This window comes from Brachionichthys hirsutus, chromosome 2 (assembly GCF_040956055.1).
Source record: "Brachionichthys hirsutus isolate HB-005 chromosome 2, CSIRO-AGI_Bhir_v1, whole genome shotgun sequence".
NCBI lineage: Eukaryota > Metazoa > Chordata > Actinopteri > Lophiiformes > Brachionichthyidae > Brachionichthys > Brachionichthys hirsutus.
In genome coordinates, this window is record NC_090898.1 from 499,115 (window position 1) to 512,500 (window position 13,386).

General features: G+C 37.0%; 1 protein-coding gene across 1 annotated transcript in view; it reads right to left on the bottom strand.

The window, feature by feature from the left end:
* Positions 1–13,386, bottom strand: part of LOC137901837 (ski oncogene-like) — a 95,797-nt gene that overhangs the window by 25,063 nt on the left and 57,348 nt on the right. The window contains 2 exon segments of the mRNA XM_068745884.1: positions 11,377–11,687; positions 11,789–12,081. Of these exon segments, the coding sequence (XP_068601985.1) occupies positions 11,377–11,687; positions 11,789–12,081 (604 nt within the window).

Genomic DNA, 13,386 nt, shown 5'->3' on the forward strand with positions numbered 1-13,386 from the left:
TTGACTGTACTTGTACTGTAATACATACTATTGTTTGACTGTACTGGTACTGTAATACATGCTACTGTTTGACTAAACCTGTACTGTAATACATACTACTGTTTGACTATACTGGTACTGTAATACATGCTACTGTTTGACTGTACTTGTACTGTAATACATACTATTGCTGACTGTACTTGCACTAATACATACTATTGTTGACTGTACTTGTACTGTAATACATACTACTGTTTGACTTTACTTGTACTGTAATACATACTAATGTTTGACTGTACTTGTACTGTAATACACACTCTTGTTGACTGAACTTGTACTGTAATACATACTACTGTTTGACTTTACTTGTACTGTAATACATGCTACTGTTTGGCTGTACCTGTACTGTAATACATACTAATGTTTGACTGTACTTGTACTGTAATACACACTCCTGTTGACTGAACTTGTACTGTAATACATACTACTGTTTGACTGTACCTTTACTGTAATACATGCTATTGTTTGACTGTACTTGTACTGTAATAAATACTATTGTGGACTGTACTTGTACTGTAATACATACTACTGTTTGACTGTACCTTTACTTTAATACATACTGTTTGACTGTACTTGTACTGTAATACATGCTACTGTTTGACTGTACTTGTACTGTAATACATACTACTGTTTGACTTTACTTGTACTATAATACATCCTCCTGTTTGACTGTACTTGTCCTGTAATACGTGCTACTGTTTGACTGTACTTGTACTGTAATACATACCACTGTTTGACTATACTGGTACTGTAATACATACTATTGCTGACTGTACTTGTACTGTAATACACGCTACTGTTTGACTGTACTTGTACTGTAATACATGCTACTGTTTGACTGTACTTGTACTGTATGCATTCTACTGTTTGACTGTACTTGTACTGTAATACATATTATTGTTTGACTGTACTGGTACTGTAATACATGCTACTGTTTGACTAAACCTGTACTGTAATACATACTACTGTTTGACTATACTGGTACTGTAATACATGCTACTGTTTGACTGTACTTGTACTGTAATACATACTATTGCTGACTGTACTTGCACTAATACATACTATTGTTGACTGTACTTGTACTGTAATACATACTACTGTTTGACTTTACTTGTACTGTAATACATACTAATGTTTGACTGTACTTGTACTGTAATACACACTCTTGTTGACTGAACTTGTACTGTAATACATACTACTGTTTGACTTTACTTGTACTGTAATACATGCTACTGTTTGGCTGTACCTGTACTGTAATACATACTAATGTTTGACTGTACTTGTACTGTAATACACACTCCTGTTGACTGAACTTGTACTGTAATACATACTACTGTTTGACTGTACCTTTACTGTAATACATGCTATTGTTTGACTGTACTTGTACTGTAATAAATACTATTGTGGACTGTACTTGTACTGTAATACATACTACTGTTTGACTGTACCTTTACTGTAATACATGCTACTGTTTGACTGTACTTGTACTGTAATACATACTACTGTTTGACTTTACTTATACTGTAATACATCCTCCTGTTTGACTGTACTTGTCCTGTAATACGTGCTACTGTTTGACTGTACTTGTACTGTAATACATACCACTGTTTGACTATACTGGTACTGTAATACATGCTACTGTTTGACTGTACTTGTACTGTAATACATACTATTGCTGACTGTACTTGTACTGTAATACACGCTACTGTTTGACTGTACTTATACTGTATGCATTCTACTGTTTGACTGTACTTGTACTGTAATACATACTATTGTTTGACTGTACTGGTACTGTAATACATGCTACTGTTTGACTATACTGGTACTGTAATACATGCTACTGTTTGACTGTACTTGTACTGTAATACATACTATTGCTGACTGTACTTGTACTGTAATACACGCTACTGTTTGACTGTACTTGTACTGTAATACATGCTACTGTTTGACTGTACTTGTACTGTATGCATTCTACTGTTTGACTGTACTTGTACTGTAATACATACTATTGTTTGACTGTACTGGTACTGTAATACATGCTACTGTTTGACTAAACCTGTACTGTAATACATACTATTGTTTGACTATACTGGTACTGTAATACATGCGACTCTTTGACTGTACTTGTACTGTAATACATGCTACTGTTTGACTAAACCTGTACTGTAATACATACTATTGTTTGACTATACTTGTACTGTAATACATACTATTGCTGACTGTACTTGTACTGTAATACGTGCTACTGTTTGACTGTACTTGTACTGTAATACATACTACTGTTTGACTTTACTTGTACTGTAATACATACTACTGTTTGGCTGTACTTGTCCTGGAATACATGCTACTGTTTGACTGTACTTGTACTGTAATACATACTACTGTTTGACTATACTGGTACTGTAATACATGCTGTTTGACTGTACTTGTACTGTATACATTCTACTTTTTGACTGTATTTGCACTGTAATACATACTAATGTTTAACTTTACTTGTACTGTAATACATACTATTGTTTGACTGTACTGGTACTGTAATACATGCTACTGTTTGACTAAACCTGTACTGTAATACATACTATTGTTTGACTATACTGGTACTGTAATACATGCGACTGTTTGACTGTACTTGTACTGTAATACATGCTACTGTTTGACTATACTTGTACTGTAATACACTCTATTGTTTGTCTGTACGTGTACTGTAATACATGCTACTGTTTGACTGTACTTGTACTGCAATACATTCTACTTTTTGACTGTACTTGTACTGTAATAAATACTATTGTTTGACTGTACTGGTACTGTAATACATGCTACTGTTTGACTAAACCTGTACTGTAATAAATACTACTGTTTGACTATACTGGTACTGTAATACATGCTACTGTTTGACTGTACTTGTACTGTAATACATACTATTGCTGACTGTACTTGTACTGTAATACACGCTACTGTTTGACTGTACTTGTACTGTAATACATGCTACTGTTTGACTGTACTTGTACTGTATGCATTCTACTGTTTGACTGTACTTGTACTGTAATACATACTATTGTTTGACTGTACTGGTACTGTATACATTCTACTTTTTGACTGTATTTGCACTGTAATACATACTAATGTTTAACTTTACTTGTACTGTAATACATACTATTGTTTGACTGTACTGGTACTGTAATACATGCTACTGTTTGACTGTACTTGTACTGTAATACATGCTACTGTTTGACTATACTTGTACTGTAATACACTCTATTGTTTGTCTGTACGTGTACTGTAATACATGCTACTGTTTGACTGTACTTGTACTGCAATACATTCTACTTTTTGACTGTACTTGTACTGTAATAAATACTATTGTGGACTGTACTTGTACTGTAATACATACTACTGTTTGACTTTACTTGTACTGTAATACATCCTCCTGTTTGACTGTACTTGTCCTGTAATACGTGCTACTGTTTGACTGTACTTGTACTGTAATACATACCCCTGTTTGACTATACTGGTACTGTAATACATGCTGTTTGACTGTACTTGTACTTTAATACATACTATTGCTGACTGTACTTGTACTGTAATACACGCTACTGTTTGACTGTACTTGTACTGTAATACATGCTACTGTTTGACTGTACTTGTACTGTATGCATTCTACTGTTTGACTGTACTTGTACTGTAATACATACTATTGTTTGACTGTACTGGTACTGTAATACATGCTACTGTTTGACTAAACCTGTACTGTAATAAATACTACTGTTTGACTATACTGGTACTGTAATACATGCTACTGTTTGACTGTACTTGTACTGTAATACATACTATTGCTGACTGTACTTGTACTGTAATACACGTTACTGTTTGACTGTACTTGTACTGTAATAAATGCTACTGTTTGACTGTACTTGTACTGTATGCATTCTACTGTTTGACTGTACTTGTACTGTAATACATACTATTGTTTGACTGTACTGGTACTGTAATACATGCTACTGTTTGACTAAACCTGTACTGTAATAAATACTACTGTTTGACTATACTGGTACTGTAATACATGCTACTGTTTGACTGTACTTGTACTGTAATACATACTATTGCTGACTGTACTTGTACTGTAATACACGCTACTGTTTGACTGTACTTGTACTGTAATACATACTACTGTTTGACTGTACTGGTACAGTAATACATTCTATTGTTTGACTGTACTTGTACTGTAATACATGCTACTGTTTGACTGTACTCGTACTGTAATACATTCTACTGTTTGACTGTACTTGCACTAATACATACTATAGTTGACTGTACTTGTACTGTAATACATACTACTGTTTGACTATACTGGTACTGTAATACATGCTACTGTTTGACTGTACTTGTACTGTAATACATACTATTGCTGACTGTACTTGTACTGTAATACACGCTACTGTTTGACTGTACTTGTACTGTAATACATGCTACTGTTTGACTGTACTTGTACTGTATGCATTCTACTGTTTGACTGTACTTGTACTGTAATACATACTATTGCTGACTGTACTTGTACTGTAATACACGCTACTGTTTGACTGTACTTGTACTGTAATACATGCTACTGTTTGACTGTACTTATACTGTATGCATTCTACTGTTTGACTGTACTTGTACTGTAATACATACTACTGTTTGACTGTACTGGTACTGTAATACATGCTACTGTTTGACTAAACCTGTACTGTAATAAATACTACTGTTTGACTATACTGGTACTGTAGTACATGCTACTGTTTGACTGTACTTGTACTGTAATACATACTATTGCTGACTGTACTTGTACTGTAATACACGCTACTGTTTGACTGTACTTGTACTGTAATACATGCTACTGTTTGACTGTACTTGTACGGTATGCATTCTACTGTTTGACTGTACTTGTACCTTAATACATACTATTGTTTGACTGTACTGGTACTGTAATACATGCTACTGTTTGACTAAACCTGTACTGTAATAGATACTATTGTTTGACTATACAGGTACTGTAATACATGCGACTCTTTGACTGTACTTGTACTGTAATACATGCTACTGTTTGACTAAACCTGTACTGTAATACATACTATTGTTTGACTATACTTGTACTGTAATACATACTATTGCTGACTGTACTTGTACTGTAATACGTGCTACTGTTTGACTGTACTTGTACTGTAATACATACTACTGTTTGACTTTACTTGTACTGTAATACATACTACTGTTTGGCTGTACTTGTCCTGGAATACATGCTACTGTTTGACTGTACTTGTACTGTAATACATACTACTGTTTGACTGTACTGGTACAGTAATACATTCTATTGTTTGACTGTACTTGTACTGTAATACATGCTACTGTTTGACTGTACTCGTACTGTAATACATTCTACTGTTTGACTGTACTTGCACTAATACATACTATTGTTGACTGTACTTGTACTGTAATACATACTACTGTTTGACTATACTGGTACTGTAATACATGCTACTGTTTGACTGTACTTGTACTGTAATACATACTATTGCTGACTGTACATGTACTGTAATACACGCTACTGTTTGACTGTACTTGTACTGTAATACATGCTACTGTTTGACTGTACTTATACTGTATGCATTCTACTGTTTGACTGTACTTGTACTGTAATACATACTATTGTTTGACTGTACTGGTACTGTAATACATGCTACTGTTTGACTAAACCTGTACTGTAATAAATACTACTGTTTGACTATACTGGTTCTGTAATACATGCTACTGTTTGACTGTACTTGTACTGTAATACATACTATTGCTGACTGTACTTGTACTGTAATACACGCTACTGTTTGACTGTACTTGTACTGTAATACATGCTACTGTTTGACTGTACTTGTACGGTATGCATTCTACTGTTTGACTGTACTTGTACCTTAATACATACTATTGTTTGACTGTACTGGTACTGTAATACATGCTACTGTTTGACTAAACCTGTACTGTAATCGATACTATTGTTTGACTATACAGGTACTGTAATACATGCGACTCTTTGACTGTACTTGTACTGTAATACATGCTACTGTTTGACTAAACCTGTACTGTAATACATACTATTGTTTGACTATACTTGTACTGTAATACATACTATTGCTGACTGTACTTGTACTGTAATACGTGCTACTGTTTGACTGTACTTGTACTGTAATACATACTACTGTTTGACTTTACTTGTACTGTAATACATACTACTGTTTGGCTGTACTTGTCCTGGAATACATGCTACTGTTTGACTGTACTTGTACTGTAATACATACAACTGTTTGACTATACTGGTACTGTAATACATGCTACTGTTTGGCTGTACCTGCACTGTAATACATACTACTGTTTGACTGTACTTGTACTGTAATACATACTCTTGTTGATTGAACTTGTACTGTAATACATACTACTGTTTGACTGTACCTTTACTGTAATACATACTATTGTTTGACTGTACTTGTACTGTAATAAATAATATTGTGGACTGTACTTGTACTGTAATACATGCTACTGTTTGACTGTACTTGTACTGTAATACACAATACTGTTTGACTGTACCTTTACTGTAATACATCCTCCTGTTTGACTGTACTTGTACTGTAATACATGCTACTGTTTGACTGTACTTGTACTGTAATACATACTACTGTTTGACTTTACTTGTACTGTAATACATCCTCCTGTTTGACTGTACTTGTCCTGTAATACGTGCTACTGTTTGACTGTACTTGTACTGTAATACATACCACTGTTTGACTATACTGGTACTGTAATACATGCTACTGTTTGACTGTACTTGTACTGTAATACATACTATTGCTGACTGTACTTGTACTGTAATACACGCTACTGTTTGACTGTACTTGTACTGTAATACATGCTACTGTTTGACTGTACCTTTACTGTAATACATACTATTGTTTGACTGTACTTGTACTGTAATAAATAATATTGTGGACTGTACTTGTACTGTAATACATGCTACTGTTTGACTGTACTTGTACTGTAATATATACTATTGCTGACTGTACTTGTACTGTAATACATGCTACTGTTTGACTGTACTTGTACTGTAATACATGCTACTGTTTAACTGTACTCGTACTGTAATACATTCTACTGTTTGACTGTACTTGCACTAATACATACTATTGTTGACTGTACTTGTACTGTAATACATACTACTGTTTGACTTTACTTGTACTGTAATACATACTAATGTTTGACTGTACTTGTACTGTAATACACACTCTTGTTGACTGAACTTGTACTGTAATACATACTACTGTTTGACTTTACTTGTACTGTAATACATGCTACTGATTGGCTGTACTTGCACTAATACATACTATTGTTGAATCTACTTGTACTGTAATACATACTACTGTTTGACTGTACCTTTACTGTAATACATACTATTGTTTGACTGTACTTGTACTGTAATACATGCTACTGTTTGACTGTACTTGTACTGTAATACATACTACTGTTTGACTTTACTTGTACTGTAATACATGCTACTGTTTGGCTGTACCTGCACTGTAATACATACTAATGTTTGACTGTACTTGTACTGTAATACATACTCTTGTTGACTGAACTTGTACTGTAATACATACTACTGTTTGACTGTACCTTTACTGTAATACATACTATTGTTTGACTGTACTTGTACTGTAATAAATAATATTGTGGACTGTACTTGTACTGTAATACATGCTACTGTTTGACTGTACTTGTACTGTAATACATACTACTGTTTGACTGTACTTGTACTGTAATACATGCTACTTTTTGACTGTACTTGTACCTTAATACATACTATTGTTTGACTGTACTGGTACTGTAATACATGCTACTGTTTGACTAAACCTGTACTGTAATCGATACTATTGTTTGACTATACAGGTACTGTAATACATGCGACTCTTTGACTGTACTTGTACTGTAATACATGCTACTGTTTGACTAAACCTGTACTGTAATACATACTATTGTTTGACTATACTTGTACTGTAATACATACTATTGCTGACTGTACTTGTACTGTAATACGTGCTACTGTTTGACTGTACTTGTACTGTAATACATACTACTGTTTGACTTTACTTGTACTGTAATACATACTACTGTTTGGCTGTACTTGTCCTGGAATACATGCTACTGTTTGACTGTACTTGTACTGTAATACATACAACTGTTTGACTATACTGGTACTGTAATACATGCTACTGTTTGGCTGTACCTGCACTATAATACATACTACTGTTTGACTGTACTTGTACTGTAATACATACTCTTGTTGATTGAACTTGTACTGTAATACATACTACTGTTTGACTGTACCTTTACTGTAATACATACTATTGTTTGACTGTACTTGTACTGTAATAAATAATATTGTGGACTGTACTTGTACTGTAATACATGCTACTGTTTCACTGTACTTGTACTGTAATACACAATACTGTTTGACTGTACCTTTACTGTAATACATCCTCCTGTTTGACTGTACTTGTACTGTAATACATGCTACTGTTTGACTGTACTTGTACTGTAATACATACTACTGTTTGACTTTACTTGTACTGTAATACATCCTCCTGTTTGACTGTACTTGTCCTGTAATACGTGCTACTGTTTGACTGTACTTGTACTGTAATACATACCACTGTTTGACTATACTGGTACTGTAATACATGCTACTGTTTGACTGTACTTGTACTGTAATACATACTATTGCTGACTGTACTTGTACTGTAATACACGCTACTGTTTGACTGTACTTGTACTGTAATACATGCTACTGTTTGACTGTACCTTTACTGTAATACATACTATTGTTTGACTGTACTTGTACTGTAATAAATAATATTGTGGACTGTACTTGTACTGTAATACATGCTACTGTTTGACTGTACTTGTACTGTAATATATACTATTGCTGACTGTACTTGTACTGTAATACATGCTACTGTTTGACTGTACTTGTACTGTAATACATGCTACTGTTTAACTGTACTCGTACTGTAATACATTCTACTGTTTGACTGTACTTGCACTAATACATACTATTGTTGACTGTACTTGTACTGTAATACATACTACTGTTTGACTTTACTTGTACTGTAATACATACTAATGTTTGACTGTACTTGTACTGTAATACACACTCTTGTTGACTGAACTTGTACTGTAATACATACTACTGTTTGACTTTACTTGTACTGTAATACATGCTACTGATTGGCTGTACTTGCACTAATACATATTATTGTTGACTCTACTTGTACTGTAATACATACTACTGTTTGACTGTACCTTTACTGTAATACATACTATTGTTTGACTGTACTTGTACTGTAATACATGCTACTGTTTGACTGTACTTGTACTGTAATACATACTACTGTTTGACTTTACTTGTACTGTAATACATGCTACTGTTTGGCTGTACCTGCACTGTAATACATACTAATGTTTGACTGTACTTGTACTGTAATACATACTCTTGTTGACTGAACTTGTACTGTAATACATACTACTGTTTGACTGTACCTTTACTGTAATACATACTATTGTTTGACTGTACTTGTACTGTAATAAATAATATTGTGGACTGTACTTGTACTGTAATACATGCTACTGTTTGACTGTACTTGTACTGTAATACATACTACTGTTTGACTGTACTTGTACTGTAATACATGCTACTTTTTGACTGTATTTGCACTGTAATACATACTAATTTTTAACTTTACTTGTACTGTAATACATACTATTGTTTGACTGTACTGGTACTGTAATACATGCTACTGTTTGACTAAACCTGTACTGTAATACATACTATTGTTTGACTATACTGGTACTGTAATACATGCGACTGTTTGACTGTACTGGTACTGTAATACATGCTACTGTTTGACTTTACTTGTACTGTAATACATACTATTGTTTGACTATACTGGTACTGTAATACATACTACTGTTTGGCTGTACTTGTACTGTAATACATACTACTGTTTGACTGTACTTGCACTAATACATTCTATTGTTGACTGTACTTGTACTGTAATACATACTACTGTTTGACTATACTGGTACTGTAATACATGCTACTGTTTGACTGTACTTGTACTGTAATACATGCTACTTTTTGACTGTATTTGCACTGTAATACATACTAATGTTTAACTTTACTTGTACTGTAATACATACTATTGTTTGACTGTACTGGTACTGTAATACATGCTACTGTTTGACTAAACCTGTACTGTAATACATACTATTGTTTGACTATACTGGTACTGTAATACATGCGACTGTTTGACTGTACTGGTACTGTAATACATGCTACTGTTTGACTTTACTTGTACTGTAATACATACTATTGTTTGACTATACTGGTACTGTAATACATACTACTGTTTGGCTGTACTTGTACTGTAATACATACTACTGTTTGACTGTACTTGCACTAATACATTCTATTGTTGACTGTACTTGTACTGTAATACATACTACTGTTTGACTATACTGGTACTGTAATACATGCTACTGTTTGACTGTACTTGTACTGTAATACATGCTACTTTTTGACTGTATTTGCACTGTAATACATACTAATGTTTAACTTTACTTGTACTGTAATACATACTATTGTTTGACTGTACTGGTACTGTAATACATGCTACTGTTTGACTAAACCTGTACTGTAATACATACTATTGTTTGACTATACTGGTACTGTAATACATGCGACTGTTTGACTGTACTGGTACTGTAATACATGCTACTGTTTGACTTTACTTGTACTGTAATACATACTATTGTTTGACTATACTGGTACTGTAATACATACTACTGTTTGGCTGTACTTGTACTGTAATACATACTACTGTTTGACTGTACTTGCACTAATACATTCTATTGTTGACTGTACTTGTACTGTAATACATACTACTGTTTGACTATACTGGTACTGTAATACATGCTACTGTTTGACTGTACTTGTACTGTATACATTCTACTTTTTGACTGTATTTGCACTGTAATACATACTAATGTTTAACTTTACTTGTACTGTAATACATACTCTTGTTGACTGAACTTGTACTGTAATACATACTACTGTTTGACTGTACCTTTACTGTAATACATGCTACTGTTTGACTGTACTCATACTGTAATACATGCTGCTGTTTGACTTTACTTGTGCTGTAATACATTCTATTGGTTGAGTGTACTTGTACTTGTACACACGTCCACAGATCGTCCTCTCCTTACCTGCTGAAGGCTCCGCTTGGCCTGCAGAGCAGATCCCAGCTTCTCCTCCTGCTTCACTCGCATCTTAACGATCTCGTGCAGAAACTTGTCCTTGGACTCCGTGGAGTCGAGTCCACTGCCCAGTGCCTGCCTCAGACCCTGGAGCTCAGACTCCAGTCCCAGGTCTGGAGGGGCCGCTGCAGTAGGGCCGCTGCCGTCGGCCAGTGAGAGCGCGCAGACGGCCCCATGGGTGCCTGGGGAAGTCAGGTCCTTCGCTGAGCTGCTGGAGGATGTGAAAGACGGCGACGACAGGGAGGACAGGGACGACGTGACTGTTGGGGGGGGGGGGGAGCAGGGACAGAAGAGGTAGTGAGGACGGAGGACAAGTTGGAACGTTCCAACGGCGGAACCACTTAAGCTTCCCAATACTTACATTCGTCACGGCTCTCCACTTCAATCTCCACCTCAGACTCTTTGTCCTCCTGTGGGGGCAACAGCGGCTTGCTGGCGGACGGAGGGCAGGTGGCCCCCGGTGCTGGGGGGGGGTGCTCCCCTGTGGCACTTCTCTTGCGTGGCATGACGTTGGCCGTGGCTCCCTCGCTGGGAGGTTCACCTCCACTTGGGTGGGAAGTACCAGGTGTCGAGGGCGCCATGGGACCCACCTTCCCCGGGGGGAGGGCAACATTGGGGGCCACCGCTTTCTCCAGACTCTTGTAGTTGTAGAAGCTAATTAGAAAGAGGAAAGTTTATTTGTGCGCGTTTACATGCACTAAAGTGAATCCAAGGGTGGAACTGTTTGACTCCTGCCCTCAAAACATGCACCTCTTTGGCCTCCTTCAAAACGGCCCTAAAAATACACCTTTCAGGGGGCAGAAACGGAGATAGTCATCACGACTCTCTCCGGATCAAACCCCCCCCCCCCCCCCCTTTTTTTTGTCCACCTACGTTGTACATATTATTTGTCTTTTTAATTTTAATTTATTGTAATTTTGCATCTGAGGTGTAATTTATTTTGAATTTATTGTTATTTTATATCTGTGGAGTAATTCATTTTTATTTTATTGTTATTTTGCATCAAGTTAGTATTTTAATATTAGTTTTATTTTTATTTGTATTGTTAAATTTGTATTGTTAAATGTCGATGATTTATGTACGAAGGACTTTCAACGGAAACAAGACCGCAAGGGCTTTTTAGAAATGCTCCTCTTAGACAGGATGTTTGACTGTACTTATACTGTAATACATGCTACTGTGTGACTGTACTTGTACTCTAACATTCTATCTAATAAATATATTCATCACCATCATCAATCAAGGTCGCATAGACAATGAATGCTGCATGCTAGCGAACACCGTCTGAATGCATCGGTGGGGAAACGGTCCAACCGGGCGCCTTCAGCGCCTGCAGCTCCGCCCTCCCACCTCACACTGCGATATGATGCAACCTACACCGGCATCGCCATGCCAGGTGGGGGCCCACAGTGTAAGTTTGTGTCAAATGTGTGCTAATGACTGCGGCGGTACAGTCAGGCGTGACCCTTCTGACACCAGCCCACCCAGACCAATGGAGCGCCGCCCCACCCAGACCAATGGAGCGCCGCCCCACCCAGACCAATGGAGCGCCGCCCCACCCAGACCAACGGAGCGCCGCCCCACCCAGACCAATGGTGCACCGCCCCACCCAGACAAACGGAGCGCCGCCCCACCCAGACAAATGGAGCGCCGCCCCACCCAGACCAATGGAGCGCCGCCCCACCCAGACCAATGGAGCGCCGCCCCACCCAGACCAATGGAGCGCCGCCCCACCCAGACCAATGGAGCGCCGCCCCACCCAGACCAATGGAGCGCCGCCCCACCCAGACCAATGGAGCGCCGCCCCACCCAGACCAATGGAGCGCCGCCCCACCCAGACCAATGGCGCGCCACCCCACCCAGACCAATGGAGCGCCACCCCACCCAGACCAATGGAGCGCCGCCCCACCCAGACAAACGGAGCGCCGCCCCACCCAGACCAATGGAGCGCCGCCCCAC